Source organism: Manacus vitellinus, unplaced genomic scaffold (genome assembly GCF_001715985.3).
Source record: "Manacus vitellinus isolate BGI_N305 unplaced genomic scaffold, ASM171598v3 scaffold_5_pilon, whole genome shotgun sequence".
In the NCBI taxonomy this organism is placed as follows: Eukaryota; Metazoa; Chordata; class Aves; order Passeriformes; family Pipridae; genus Manacus; species Manacus vitellinus.
The window spans coordinates 16,370,610-16,385,862 of NW_021940682.1; the positions used below are offsets into that span (position 1 = coordinate 16,370,610).

General features: G+C 54.6%; 1 protein-coding gene across 1 annotated transcript; it reads right to left on the bottom strand.

Annotated features, from left to right (window-relative positions):
• Positions 1–5,406: 5,406 nt before the first annotated feature.
• NPTXR (neuronal pentraxin receptor) lies at positions 5,407–15,247 on the bottom strand. The gene is made up of 5 exons (XM_008931630.3): positions 15,201–15,247; positions 8,359–8,581; positions 7,979–8,223; positions 7,514–7,693; positions 5,407–7,113 (listed from the first exon to the last, which is right to left on the bottom strand). The coding sequence occupies exons 2-5, from the start codon at positions 8,504–8,506 to the stop codon at positions 6,889–6,891; spliced, it is 798 nt and encodes a 265-aa protein (XP_008929878.2). The 5' UTR covers positions 8,507–8,581; positions 15,201–15,247; the 3' UTR covers positions 5,407–6,888.
• Between the last annotated feature and the right edge of the window lie 6 nt (positions 15,248–15,253).

Sequence of the window (15,253 nt, forward strand, 5' to 3'; positions counted from 1 at the left end):
ACCTTCCAGAATTGAGGGGCCCAGATCTGGACACAGTTCTCATTGTGTGGGAGAGGCAATCGCCCACATTTGCATGTCAGTATGACTGTACAGAAGGAGAAAGCGGTGCTGTGAGGATGGATCATGAGTTTTCAAACAGTTCCTATAACAGTAGCCCCCCTCCTGCCCTCCATGGCCTTTGAGCTTGTAATGTCTCTTTGCTTTCACGTTTTCCTTGCCTCTTGGCTTGCTGGGAAACCTCTGTTGCCCTCCACCCTGCTAGCCAAACACCAATTACCTCTAAGCCAGGGCTTAAACAGTTTCCTGGGGGTCTAGCATTGAATTAATCTGAAATTAATAGAGGTGGAGAAGCAGCAAGCTTCAGGGTAATATCGAGGGGAAAGACTTCTCCTATGAAAAGCCTCAGATGCTGGATGTGACATCTGGGCTTCCATCAGTGCCCATCCTTGTCTCACAGAGTGGCTCATGGGCCTGATCTTTCATGTGGTCCTTATGGCTGGTGTTTGTTTGAAATGTCCTCACTGCTGGCTGTCTGCTGAAAGAATTGCTTTCTGGCTGTCTGAGAAGGAAAAGAGCAGGGGAGGAACAAGCTGGGCACTCTTCTGCCCCTGCCAGCTCATGAGTCTTGTTCTCACACTGTAGTACCGAGCTGTGCCCTATGGCCTTGTTGTCTCTTTTGCTCGTGAAGCAGTGAATCCAACCTCCTGCTTGTCCTTTGCCTGACAGACCAGTGCTGGAGGCAGCAGAGATGCCTTTGGGCTTGGAAAGACAACACTGCAGTGATCATTCATCTTTCCCTTTGCCGCCGCTGCAGGCGGTGACAGAAATGAAGCTCTTCCTCCTATGCCCCTCATTCTCCTACTGCTCCTGCCCCCTGGGCTGATTCCTTCCCCTTCTTCCTTTCGGCAAGCATTGGCCGGCAGGCGCAGAGCTAAAATTGTCAAGAGGCAGATAAAAGCTGGGAGATCATCATTTTTTCTTTTCAGACGAGATAATTAGGAGTAGAATCTCTGCGAGGAAGTAGATCTTTCCATCATCATTGCTTTATCTCCAGGCAGCTACTCTAATCTCTCCAGGGACACGGCTCTTTCAAACATCGTATTCTTGCTGTGTTTTAATGCTTTAATCCCTGTGTAGTTCACCCACTTTTACTACCAAGCAGCAAGTCAGTGCGAGCTGGTGTGTTTGTGTGCCTATGCCCCTATGCGTGGGGCAGGAGGGCAGCACGTGTGCCTGCGCAGTTCCGGGTTCAACTAAATGTGCTTTGGTTCCGATCAATGTGACCCCAGGGGGTGTTTCCCTCAGGGAATGCTGGGACTGGTTGTGATGATTGTTCAGCAGCAGCTCCTAGGTGAGAAGCTAAGGGAAAATGGCCAACCCCAGAAGTCAAAGATAGGAACAATGTGGGTTTTGTGATTGTGGTGGGTGATAATGGTCAGGCTGCAAGGCAGAGATGCCTCCTGAGGAAGGAGAGCATCCTGCTGGCTTGTCTCCATCTACTGTGGCTTAGCAAAATGTGAGCAGTTGGGTTGGTTTCTGCACCCTCAAGTGCAGGCTGCCTCTATACAACACTGCAAGCCAGTCAGAGGCTTATTGGGCCAACACAGGTAACAGGTACTGGTCTTTAGTTTCCATATCAAGCAACCAGGTGCCCTACTGTAGGTGAGAGCAAGTCCAGAGCAAGGGTCCAATTCACCCCTCTGGATCTGTAAGGAGCTGGAATCATTGCTGTGCTCTGGCTGGTCCTTCCTTATTCGCCACTAATCACAGATGGTAACTCTTTCAGCCCTTTGTACTTCACTGTGGCTGCTGAAAGCATTAAGCATTAAAACAAAGTGCCATTTGCCTTCTGACATGAGGGTGCATTGTACTCCTTAGCTGAGCACAGAAATGCAAGCACCAACTGCAAATACACACATATATATAACATATATATTGCCTCATGCTTTCTTTTAGCCATCTTTATTGACCAGACAGCAGGCTGACTCTTCATCAGGTGAAAGCACCTCTCTTCTCCTTTTCTTTCTTCTCTTTCCTCTCTTTCTTTCTTTTCTTTCTTTTGTTTCTTTCTTTTCTTTCTCTTCTTTCTTTTGTTTCTTTCTTTTCTTTCTCTTCTTTCTTTTCTTACCTGCTTCAGGCCATGTTTTGGGACTTCCCCAACATCCCTGTGATAAAGCAGGGGGCTGGTGATTGCTGTCCAGCCTGTCAGACACAGCCCAGGGACTGGGCACTGCTCCACACTGCCTTGGGTAGTATCAGAGGGCCCAGGCTGGGGACTTGGGACACACTGAGGTCCACCCTGCAGCTGTCCCGGGGTGGTATAGATGCAGCTCGCTGGAGGCAGGAGGAGCACTCAGGAGGCCCTGTGGAGATGCTGAAGCCACATTTCACTGGCATCAGAGCCCCACCATGTTGTGTTGAGCTGAGGGAAAGCAGAGATGGGGATGCTGATGATCAGGAATTGGAGGCAGACAAAAGCAGCTCAACCCTCTGCTCTGTAGGATGTGGCAACCTGCTCTGGGACAGCTGGATCCCTTGGTCTGCTGGGAAATGCAGTACCTCTCATATGATCCCACAGCTACTACCTCTAGTAACAACAGCTACTGCTAGTAAGGTCTGTTGCCTCAGCACTAACAGCCGTGCGGGGGCTGTTCCTGTGACAGATGCTCTGGAATCATGGCACATTCCCTATGCAAGTGCTGCACGAGTCTTAATGAGCCTTCCTGGCTCTGGGAGGGAGCAGAGGAGGCTCCCAGCAGGACAGAGAAGCGCAAGGATGCAATTAAGGCAGCGCCCCATCACTAGGGCAGAGCGGGTAAATGGGGACTTCGGAAGTCACCTCCCGGGGACAAGCATGGGCTGGCTTGACCTCATTTGAGGGACCAGGAGGCTGACACACTGCAGGGAGTTGTGACATGCAAACCCAAAGCTCAGGTTGTAGGTGTTGGGGAGCACAGGAGCTTCCCAAAGCCTGCTGCAATGCAGGGAGGTCCCAGGACTGTCCATGTCCCTGGGAAGGCAGAGCCTGCATGGCCAGTGGTGCCTTCTGGAAATACGGGCAGGGGCTGGAGGGGTTCAAGAATTTCAGCACTTTAGTTAACAGTCATCAGGCCTGAAGGTTTCCCATTGCCATGTTTGATTTGGTCTTCTTTGCTGCTGGACAAAACCCTTGGAGGATGTGGGGGGGGTATGTTTGAGTCTGGCTAAGCCCTTGGCTTGCAGAAAGCCCTGCAGCTGTGAGTCCTGCAGATTTGGAAGGGAAATGGCAGTCCCTCTCCACCCCTCAAAGCATGTAAACAGCCCCTGGGCAGGGAGATAGAGAAGGGCACACAGGTGGTATCCATCGCACCAACCTGTCTCCCACACCATCTCCTCTTGTGACAGCTCCTGCTGAACTGCTACAGCCCAACAGTGCCCCTGCCTCTGCATTGCCCACCTCTTGAGTCCCTTCTTCCCCCCCATTCTGGATATCCAGACACAACACAGCAACCCAGCTGAAGCACCCACCACAACCACAAAACCTTCTTCACACCATTTTTAAAAATTCCCCTCTATACCCAGCCTCCCAAGGGTGATATTGTTGTTCCTCATCTCTTCTGAGTGCGATGCACTGTTTTCAAGCCAGCTGCCCTTAGAGAATGTGGGGCTTCTCCTGAGTGCTCCTGGTTAATTTAGAAGCAAGCAATATGTGTTAAGTCATTGTAATTACTCCTTCCAGCCAGCAACGCCATTGATTTGTCATCTCCTCTACCTTTAAAGCCCTGCTGCAGGTTTGCTGCTCTTGCAAGACTCAGCTTACTGAAAAGAAATGGTCTCAGTCTTGCTCTCCTCCTCCTGAGATGGGTGAGAAGCAGACGTTGCTTCCTGCAGAGAGCCAGGGCAGGATGGAAATCAAATATTTATTCCTGCTCTTGATTTTGGGTTTCCCAACCAGTTTCTAATCTCTCCCAAATGCCTTTGTTTCCTGAAGAGCCTTATGCAGAGGCATTTGCTGGAAGCTTTTAAAAGGTCTGGGAAAATTCTGTCAAGTTTTCCTGCGTGCCCCCTGGTCTGCCCAGCTGGCTGTGAACCTCTGTGGGAGAGGAGGTCTCCCTGCAGAAGCTGTGCTGCCGGGCTCCCCCATTTCTCCTGTTCCAGAAGTGACAGATCCACACGTCTCAGGTACATGGCTTGGGCTGGAATCATGCCAGCGCCACTTGGCAGAGACAAAGAGGGCAGCACAGAAGGCCCTGCTCAAGCATCTCCTGGTGCCCCCTTTTTTCTGCTTTTCTGAAGAGCGTTTACACACAGTTTCAGCATAGGCTGGGTTTCTGGGCTGCGGAGGAGACAAGATTTATGCCAATAGCCTACATCAGTGGCCAGGTTGTTTCCATCCCTGTTCATCCTCGTGCATCTCTCCTGCCTTGGCCAGCAGCCCCAAGAGCCCTCTCTCAGGGCTTCTGCAGTTTTAATAGGAGAGTTTTCCAGACCAGTCCTCTCATTTCACCTCCTCCTAAGTTTGTGACCCCAACAATGTTTCTTGACATTTTCTCCTCTAAAAAGTGTTGCCCTTCCTAATTATGCTGCTGTTATTTGGGAGCACAAGCAGATACCTGTCACCTGTTGAACCCCCTCCTCTTAGTGATGTGGGGGTGAGCCTCAAGCTCAGCAAAGCCCTTGAGCCTATGCTCCAGCTGAAGTACATACTTTTTCTTCAAAACAAACCCTCAGCTTTGTGGAGATGTGGTGAAGGTGAGAGCACCAGACTTTGTTTTATGGCATTAAATACCCTCCAGAAGTGGGAGCTGGTGGGGTCGGTTCTGGCTCAGGGCCTTAGGGAATACTGAGCCTTCTGGCTTTGTGCTTTTTTTCCCAGAATACAGGTGAGATTGTGCTTTTCCCAGGAGGGGCAGGACCTACTGAAGGGCAAAAGCACCATTCAGACCTGGTCACGAGCTGCTCTACAACAGGAGCTCCAAGGGCCGTGCCTGAACCCTCTTGTGCCTAGCTAGGTCAGAAACTCATTACTAGTACTTAATTAGATTTATACTTGACATGAGCTCCTTGACACCACGTTCTGACCTAGAGGCCATGATTTCTCACTGGTTTCTGCTTCCTGTTGTTGAGATGGGGGCTCCTCCTCTGTGGAGAGGTGCTTCCCCCAGACCTCATACCGCACCAGCAGCAGCCTGTACCCCATGCTGCTCTGCAGTGTGGTAGATGAGAAGTACCCAAACTGTGACACCACCTCCCTGCCCCTCTGGAGCAATGATACCAGACCCTTGCAATGATATTTCTGTAATGCCAGCAATGGGCCCAGCCATCTCCCTTCAGGGATGCAACCCTAAGCATCCCAGGGGAGGACACCTTGGCTTGGGCTGGTCAGTCCCCTCCGCCCCCGCAGCGACCTCGCACCCCGTGGGAGGCTCGAACAGAAAACATCACGTTTATTGTTCACGATCAGCTTTACAAAAGAAATGTCCCACCACAGGTGCGCGTCAGGGGCCCCCGTCATGAACGTGCATTAGAGAAAGCGCACAAGCCAGCGAGGGAGAGGGGTAGGTCTTCAGGGTGCACAAAGGTCACAGTGTTCCCACTTGGCACAAAGGCTGCACCCCATCCCTGCCACGTCCTCCCCAGCAGGCTGAGCCACCCCAGCGCTGGCAGAGACCCTGCCTGGGGGGAATGCTGGGTGGCAGGGCTGTCCCTCCTGCCAGCTTCGCCTCCCCCAGGGGCGGGGGTGGCTGTTGCCCAAAGCACAAAGTGGGACTTGGGGTAAGGGGGGAGCACTGCAAGCTGAACACTGCATTGAGCAACCATGAGAGCCCTGAAATAACCCCCCCACCCCACCCCAGACACACACACATGTGCACATACACACACACACATATTGAAATGTTGGTGACCACGCGGCACGGAAACAGTATTCTCAGGCACTCCACAGGGGAAACACCAGCCCACCCCATCACCCTCCCAGTTCCAAGGCCAGTGGCAGCCCTGTTCCTGGCCAGGAGCAGCTAAAGGATGGGGCCTGGGTGAAACCAAGGGCAGCAACCTGATCCGGTAACCAAAAGACTGGGGGATGGGTGGCAGGGCTCCTCTGACCACCACCATCCTCCATCTCCTTTTTCCTTGCTTTCACTGCCTTTGATGGCAGTGCTGCACTCCTTCCCCCTTGGCCTGCACTGGAGGACATGCTTTGCCCCATTTCCCCCATTCCCTTGGTGGCCGACCAACCACCCAACTGGAAGAGAGTGGGGAATGCTCTTTTCCAACTGCCTCAAAAGCCTGGCTCCCCTCAGGCAGCCCTGCCCGAACAGGCAGCAGAGGCAGGGGGAGGGGTGCAGAATGGTGAGTACTGCCCACTGGCTCCCTGCTATTCTCCCTTGGCTTCCCTGGGGTGATGCTTGAAAAACCAGGGCAACAGAAGAGGGGATGGGACTGGAGGGGAGATCCTAGAATGTGGGTTTGTAAAACCAGACAGTGGGGTTGCTAGAAATAAATAAGGAAAGGGGATATATTCAGGGAGTGCCTGCACCCTGGCATCCCACTGCGGCTGGACTGCACTTGGGATAGACAGAGTTCTCCTTCCCATTCCCTGTTGGGGCTGACAAGGTGAGGACCCTCGCTGTACCAGGGACACCTGCAGGTACAGCAATATCCACTCAAAACAGAAGCAGGGCAAGATGAGACCCAGGAGCAGGCTTGTGCCAGGGGTGGGGACAAGCCACACCACCAGCACAGGGGTAACAGGGAGGCTTGCAGGGTCCCCTCTCCCTCCTGGGACACCAGTGTGGGGGCTCAAGCATCACCCTGACAAGGCTTACTGGTCTGGGAGGGGAGAAAGGGGCTCCCTGCTTTGTGGCTGCCACTGGGTTCCTCGGTGCTGGGGAGAGGGCTCGGCGCCACTCATGCCTTCTTCCCTTCCTCACACGCAGCAAAGCCTGCCTTGCTGGCACCTCCAAAGACTTCCACTGCCTGGTCGTCCCACTGAATCACATTCCCTTGGAGGTGAGAGGTGCAGTTGGCCAAGCCCAGGATCTCCACTGGTGCCAGCATGTGGTCCCACACGCTGAACTGCGCCAGCTCCCCCACGAAAGCCTGCGTGGCATCAAAGCGGCCCCCCAGAGTGTCCTGGGAAAGAGCAGGAGAGGTGATCGGACAGGGATGAGCACAAGAGGAGGAACATGCACCCAGTGGGCAAAAAGGGCAAGAGGGAGAGGGAAAAGTTTGGAGAGAAGCAGAGCTTGATGCTTGGTGGCAAGGAGGGGAGGGGATGGATGTGTGGAGGAGATGAAAGAAGATAAGACAGGGAGCAAGTAGAGGCCAGAGGAATAGGGAGAGGGAAGAGGAGACAATGAGTGCACGTGGCCAGGCTGGAGGTCAGATGAGCAGGCAGGAGAGCCAACATGCCATGCTGAGCTCTTGTGCCCACACCACCCCCTGCCTTTGCCCCATTTGGGGGCTTTTCCCCAGCCAGCTTCCCACCAGAGCAATGCTAACTGGCAGTTCTCAGTGTCAAGCTGGTACATACCTGCTCCTGGCCCAGGATGATGACACCCTGGGGCTTGATGGCATGCCAGGAGGCCAGGTTCTCGCCGGTGCCCCGCTGTTCACCATCCTGGTATGCCGACCACTTGCCATCCCGGGTGGTCCACGCCACGCAGATGTGGTGCCAGGCCTTGTCCTTCAGGCTCAGCGGCAGCTGGGCAACCTTCCGGGGAAGAGCAAGTGGGACTGCACGGGGACCCCAGTGTCTCCCCAGCCCCTCACAAAGCAAGTGGCGCACTCCCATGGCGGTGACAACCCAAAATCTACAGACGTCCCATTGTGCTGCTTCTGCCTCTCAAAACCCACCTCAGTGAGCCATCCTCCCCACTCTCCTCCCTCTCCCCATACGCCTGGGCCCTTCCTCCCAGCTCCCCCATACCAGTGTGGGTTGAAACAGGGAACATGAGAGCAGGGACTTTTCTCCTGCCCCTCCCGCAACCCAGCTGACCTTGTCATTGATGAGCAGCTCCAGGGGGTTAGTGCCCCACTCCAACAGCACAATCTCATTGGCTTGGCTTGGGACAGAGTAGGAGAAAGGGGTGCCGAGCCCTGCCAGGGCCTTGGACTTCAGCCACATGCAGATGGTGAAGGCGTAGAGCTCCGGCAGGCTCTTCTTCATGCGGGCATACATGTAGTTGTTCTGCACCGGGATGGTCACCTTGAAGGCATCAGGAGGGCTGTAACCCAGCGGTCCTACGTGCCAAGGATGGGGAGGAGAGAGAAGGGTCAGCACCTGTGGAGGGTGACCTGTGCTGGGGTTCTCCTGGTGATACACTTTGGGCTAGGGACCCCCTTGCCCCACCTCCATCCCCATCGAACAGGACTTACCGTGCTCCAGCTCCGTCACCCGGTTCTGGAGGGAGTTCAGCTCCTTCTCGATGTTGTGCTGCTGCTGGCTGTGGTCAGTGTTTGCGGCCTGGCGCTCCTTCTGCAGGGTCAGGATCTTGGAGAGGAGCTGTTCCTCCAGCTGCTCCATCTTGGTGTGGAGGGCATCGCGAGCAAATGCCGGGGCAGTGGGTGCTGAGCCATTGGTGCGGGCTGGCAGCTCCTGCTGCACTCAGCGGCAGCCAAGGCAGAGGGGAAAGGAGGGAGAAAAGAGAAAATTCAGGGAGGTGTCACTGTAAGAGGTTAAATAAGGACATGCCCAGCCTGCAGCACTACAGGGAGTGCTGAGATGACAGTCCCATATCCGCACTGGGGTCTCCTCCAAGAGCCTCCAGCCGACTTTGTACCTCCCCTCTCAGAGCCCCATTGAGATCATTACTGCAAAATGAAGCTTGGCTGCTCTTAATGACTTTCTGCTGCTTCAGAAACAGAGCAAGGATGGGATGTTTGGGTCATCCCTTGGCTCTGCTCCTGCAGGCAGCCTCTCACGATGAGGGAACAATGTGGGAAGGACCTTGGAACTTCCACCCCTGTTGCTCTGCTTGTGAGGCTGCTTACCTATGTCCGGCACATTAACATCACTTAATGGGGCTGTAATCCTCTTAGCTCAGCTCAGCTGGCATGCGGGGGTGTGTGCACGTGCGCCAGGTTGGGCAGGTAGCTCTCTGTGAGCCAGCCTCTCCCAGGCCTTGTGGATGCCATGGAGAAGTGGGACCAGTGGTGAGTCTGTTGTGTGTGTCTGTTCTCAAGACATGACCCATCACCTGGGCACATCAAGCATGTCTTGTCTCATCAGGGTTAACACCCAGACCAAAACTCTTCCCGTGGCAATTCTAACATGGTACCTGGTGAATATGCTCCCAGCTGCTGCTACACTCTGCAAAGACCCCAGATCCTACCTTACCAGAAGACTCTATCCTAGCTGGAAGAAAATCAGGCTGGAAGGGAGAAGGTGACCCTTTGCCATGTTTGTGGGGTTTCTCTGTAAATAGGAACCCTCTCCTTTTCCCATGTCTTTGGGACATTAGTCTCTCTGCCATGGGTTCAGAAAGATGGTGACCCCCTTCTCTGTTGTTTCCAGACCTTCCCAAAGGTGCTGGAGCTGCCTTGGGTGCTCCAGCACCGAGAGTTCTGCACAGCTTCTTCAGCCCTGGATATTCATGTGGCTTACACTGGTGGGACATGGGGGGATGCCATTCTTGTTGGTATGAACAGCCTCCCCACGGCCTCAGAGCTGGCCTGGAGGAGGTCAGCACGCTCAGCTGTGGTTATGGCTTCTAGCTTTTTCTTCTTCCCTACATCCTGCTTTTCCAAACTGAACAGGACCTGATAATCATGCACACAAAGCTGAAGGGGGGAATGCCTGCCCATTTCACCCCCAATCTCTGCTATCCATCATGAACAACTGAGATGAGAGAGAGGCTGGAGGAAAGCCAGGTTTGGCTGGGCAGGATACAGCCTTGGTGGATGGGAACTGCAGGGGGAGGAAAAGCAAGAGCATGGTGTTGGTGTGAGCACAAATGTACCTGCACTGGGCTGCAATGTACTCAGGCTACAAATAAAAGGGAGGCTGTGATGTCCCAGGGTCTGCAAGAGGTGCCAGCAGGGTCTGTTGGGGCAAACCCACAGGTTCTGTGAGGAAAACCAATCCGGAGAAGCAAATCCCAGCATGGGAAGAGAGGCTGTGCAGGGGACATCTGTCAGCCCTGACCAAACGCCAGCTCTCGCTGCCGGCTTGCTCCAGCAGCACTAAGGATGCTCTTGCAGAGAGCAGAACCTCTCTGGGAAGGGAAAGGTGCCTGGCAAAGGGCATCCTACCTTTAGTCCCTGTAAAACAGGGAGGGATTAGCCAATGGGGAAGGGGCTTTAGGTCTTTCGCCTTTTTTTTTTTTTTGGAGAAGACTTGGGGATCTGCTGGTGAGGCAGGATGAAAGGCAGGGGAGGGCTGGCAGGAGGGAAGGAAAGGTGAGTGAAATGGTTAATTCTCATCCTCCTGGCAGGGACAGTTCCCACTGGTGGATGCCTGCATTTGTACCCAAGCAGAGCTGCCTGGGTTGGCAGAGGTGGGATGGGGTTGCCTTTGCCTCTGTGTCCACATCGCACGGGCTGCAAGAGCTTTCCTCATCCTTTCAGGCCACCCGGCTACAGCGGAGGCTGGCACGCTCCTGTCTGCTGCACGCTTTGGTTGCTCGAGCTGCGGGTTTGGAGCCTACGTCCCTGCTTCATGCACGGCTCCATCTGTTAATGACGAAAAAAGAAAAGGCTGGGAGCTTTTGTCACTCTCACTAGCCCCCAGTAGCCTGCCCTACATTATTCAGTAGTGACTGAGTGCTTTTTTTACCTCCTCTTCCTCCTGCTTTTCTCCCTGCTGCTATTTTCTTCCTTCTGTAACTTTTCTCCCTATGGCCTTTTCACTTATTTGGCTTTGGAGTGTCTCCTCTTGATGCTCCCCTCTGTGCACACACATGCTATCTCTCCCTTCTTGCTCAATTTCTTCCCTTTTCCCTGAGTTTTTCCCCTTTCAGCCCTCTCTCTAGATCTTGCTGGCCACTCCAGCATGGCAGCCAGTGCATGGACAGACAGATCCACACGGCCAACTGAACCATTGCTGACCCCCTATTCCTTCTGGAAAGGAATGTAGCCAGTAGCCTCATCTGGCAGAGTTTCAGGGCTATCCCAGTGGACACCATTCCCATCCCCACAGCCAGACCATGGCTGGACAGGAGACTGGACCATTCTACCCCATGCAGCTGAGATGTGCCGGGTGATCCCCTTGGTGCAAAGGTGGGCTGCATCCCCTAAACCATCCTCCTCATCTCCAAGCTGCCCCTCAAGCATCTTTCTCCCAAACCAAATTATTGGTAAAATTATTAATGGTAGATGTGCAGCTGTTATTTACCAGTAGCCTTGGGGGGGACGAGAAGGGGGGAGCGCCTTCTCCCCGGCTGTTCGGCAGGCACCCGGCTCCCCATCTGCTGCTGCGCAGGCAGCAGGGGAGTGGGCAGCGGGTGCGGGGAGGCTCGTTTGATGCTATTGAGCACTAGAACGGGCCAAAAAGATTGGAAGAGCCAGGTAATATTAATCACTTTAAATGTCACCGGCTGCCGGGGGCTGGGAGGGGAGAGGTGGGTTGGGGGTCTGCGGCAGCCCCGTTGGCGTGTGCTCGCTGGGGTTGTAGCCCTCAGTCGGCAAATGCACTTTGATTTACATAAGGAGATCAGAGCCTCATTTACTAATGCACTGGCAAATCTGCTGCTCCCCCTCGGCCACCAGCACACAAGTGCCCACCTTAGCTGCTGGGACAGGGCAGGCAGGACCACGGGATGCTGCCTCAGCACATCCCAGGGATCGTGATGGTCACCTGGGTGCGTGCACACAGCAGCCCCATTCTGTTCCTTGGACCCAGGAATTCTTCCAGGCTGCACAAAACTCCTCTGTGCCTGCCACCCCGGGATGCTCACTGCTGCAGGATGGCACACTTGCTGCACCACTCTTTATTGGACCCTGCCACCTTTTCGGACCCGAGCAAATCCTTGGGGTTCATTAAACCCCAAGAAGGAGTGCATGGGGCAGAAGACAAGCAGGGATGCATCAGCCTCTCCTTCCTCCTAACAAGGGAAGAGCTCACCACTGATCCTGCTCCCCTTAAACCTTGCTCAGGGCCTGGGACTATCAGAATTTGGGGATTTCCATCCCCACACTGCTGGAGATGGAGACAGAAGGAAGGCAGCTAGGTCACTACCATTCCCATTCTCATAGCCAAGGGTTTCCTGCCAGCAGCCAGGTCACCAGTCACACCGGCACAGCCACATGCTGGCTGAGGAGCAAACAGGCTGTTACAGTTCTGCCAGGTTCTCCACAGAGCCCACCAGTCTGTCTCCTCTCCTGCTCCATCTCCTGCAAGGGATGATGGGAAGAAAGGGAGCACCTGCATCTGGGCACAGCCTAGAAAGCCAAGGTGATTTCCTCCATGCTCTGTTTCCATTTGCAGCAATAACTAGAAGTATGGAAAAGGACCATCTGAGCCCCCTGGCTCTGTGTTCCAAGATGCACTCAAGCATACAGACATGAGCACATGCTGAGAGAAGGGGGGAACCCTCAAAACCAAGACAAAAAAGCCTAACTAGGCTGCTGTGCATGAGGAAAGGACAACAACCCTTGTAGAGGGTTGGGAAGAGGTGAGGGAAGAAGTCCCCGTGTCAATGTTGTGACAATGCAAGCCCATCCCTGCTGAAATGGCAGGGGACAAAGAGTGAGACTGTGGGGTCCCTCCCTGAATCCTCCCCTGGGAAGTCTTGCTGCCATGCTGACAAAATTAAGAAACAAACGTCTTAATAGGTTTTGCAGTGCATGAATAAATCTTGTTATGCCCTACAGACAGAGCTGAGAGTGCCTGGATTAGAACAGCAATCTTCTACCTGCCCCCTCCTCTCAGTACCAACTCCAAAGCCTCCAGCAGTAATCCCTGCTGGCAATCTTACCTGGAGATGCCTTGGGATGCAGCCTTCCCAAGGCAGCACATGGCATTTTGTGTCATCCCTCTCCTGAGATTAGGCCACCACAGACTTTGCAGCATTTTCTCTCCTCCCCAATGGGTTTCACAGAGCCTCCAGCACACTGGGAGCCACCCCGGGACTGTCCCCATCCAGGTCACCTTTTGGGGTGATCACTGCCAGAATCCAAGATAGCTGTGGGGGCTGGGGGTGCCTCCCATGTCATGGGGTACCCCAGGAAGGCTCCCAGGGCTGACAGCTGCAGCCATGTGGGACAGAGGTGTGCAGGTACCCCACCACGAAGCTTTAGGTGCCTGCTCCTGGGGCAGGGGGAGGCAATCCAGGGAGGGAAGGCACAGGCAACCATCACTGGATGGCTGAGGTGTGACCCCAGGGCTTGGCCGGCTGGGCTGTGGCCATCCCTCCCAGGGGTGTGATTCACACAGGTGGCACATACCAGGCAGGAGCCAGGGCAGCTGAGGTCCAGCCCACTTGTGACACGCTGCCCTAGTTCCTCATCCGGCAGGGCTCACTGAGCCGCGGGGTGCTGTGTCTCCCCTGCGAAGTATGCTTAGGACCCTCAGGCTCCCGGCAGCACAAAAAAAGAACATTTTTGGCCACGTGCCACTTGGCTTCCTCATCAGTATGTGCATGAACCTCGTCCCAGCATTGCTTCAGGTTCCCTGGGGGAGAAGAGCCTGCTCCGACCCTTGTGAGCATCACCCTCCTCCACCCCAAACCTCCCGCCATCATCAGAAAACCCAGGACAGGGACCAAGGCAGCTCAGAGATGGTGCTTCCTCTTGGAGAAGGGGGAGAGGATGGTTGGAGAACAGCTAAAGGTCTGATGGTTCCCAAGATACAAACTGATGTGCTGGGTACCATTCCGCCATGCATCACCCGGTCCTCAAAAACACACAGGTATATGTGTGCAGGGACTTATTTTCTCCCCTTTGTTCCTGGGTAAGCACACCAGTAGCACTATCCCACTCTTGGGAAATCATTTTTTGGGGGTTGCAGGGGGGGTTTTGTGGTGGCTCTGTCCCTCCCTTTGGCTGCATTTGGCTCTGGGCAACATGCTCAGACAGGCTGCACATTCCCATCTCCCTGCACATGCCTGGCATGCCTCTGTGTTTCCTCTTGTGCCTGTGTGTGAGTTACCCTGGCAGCTCACAGGTGCTTCCTCTAGTCTCCAGCTCATTTCCATCTTGCATGCATGTGTTTGTCTTTCGCTGTCTTTCTATCCCTGTTCGTATCTCCATCCATTACAATAACACTCTCTCCCAACCTCATCCAGCCTGTGACCTTAGTGGCTCAGAATTTCCCCACCCATTGCCTGCTGCCACTGCGTGCATGTGGCTATAGCGAGAGAGGCAGAAGCCCAAAGCTGAGGAGAGGGACTCCATGGGATGCTGCCCCACTCCCAGCTCCACACTCCATGGAGGAGTGGAGAGGGCAACAGGGAACTGAACAGGAAGATGAGAAGGCTGAGGACTCACAGGAGGCTTCTTGAAGGTGGCTCTGACACCCAGCAGAGCTCAGGGGTCTGCTGAGCCCAAATAAATCAACACTCACATGCCCTCCATGATGTGCCCCATCACAGATGTCACGGTAGAGCCTTTAGTGCCAATGGCTTGTGGACGGGCCAGGGCTGAGCCTGCTGGGCACACATTGCACAGCCACTACAGAGTGGGGATCAGGGGTCTGCATCCTAAATGCCAACAGCCCAATGCCGCAGGGATGGGCACAGCAAGTGACTGCAGCTGCACCCTTCTCCCTCCGGCTCCCATGGACTATATGGGGAAGAGGTGCTGGGCTCTGCACTGCACTCCACTTTGTGAGCAGTCCCATTCATAACTGCGATGGCATCAGATGGGATTTACCTTTCTGCTAAAGGGCAGAGTCTGGCCCTGAGCTGCCAACCTGCTCTGGAGGAGTCCTTGCAGGTGCTATGGGGCAAGCAAAGTGCCCTACCTGGGTGCAGACAGGGGGGAAAGCAGAGCAGCCCTGGCCCCTTGGGACTACCCTGTGCAGAGGGAAGAGACGTGGGCTGAGGGCAAGCCCCTTGCTCCTGAGCAGAAACCTCAGGGAAGAGCAGGGCACAGACAACCTTCCTGAAGCCTCATGAGAGGGATGAGCTGGTTCGGGGTGTGTGTGGCTGCATGCCTGGGGAATGGTACATGTGGGAGCATCGCCCCAGGAGCATCATCCCCTGGGAGCATCCTTCCCAAATCCCCAGGAGCGTCTTCCCCTGGGACCGTCCCTCCCAACACCGCGGGAGCATCCCTCGCACCTCTATCCGGTCGATGCGGTCCTGGAGGGTGCGGACAGCCTCCTCCAGCTCCC

What these genes read in the sequence shown, in the direction of transcription:
- NPTXR (XM_008931630.3), bottom strand. Translation starts at nt 8,506, where the DNA reads ATGGAGCAGCTGGAGGAACAGCTCCTCTCCAAGATCCTGACCCTGCAG. An exon ending in GGTGACGGAGCTGGAGCACG is followed by an intron (nt 8,224 to 8,358) that starts GTAAGTCCTGTT and finishes CTTGGCACGTAG; the next exon opens with GACCGCTGGGTTACAGCCCT. An exon ending in AGCTGCTCATCAATGACAAG is followed by an intron (nt 7,694 to 7,978) that starts GTCAGCTGGGTT and finishes CTTCCCCGGAAG; the next exon opens with GTTGCCCAGCTGCCGCTGAG.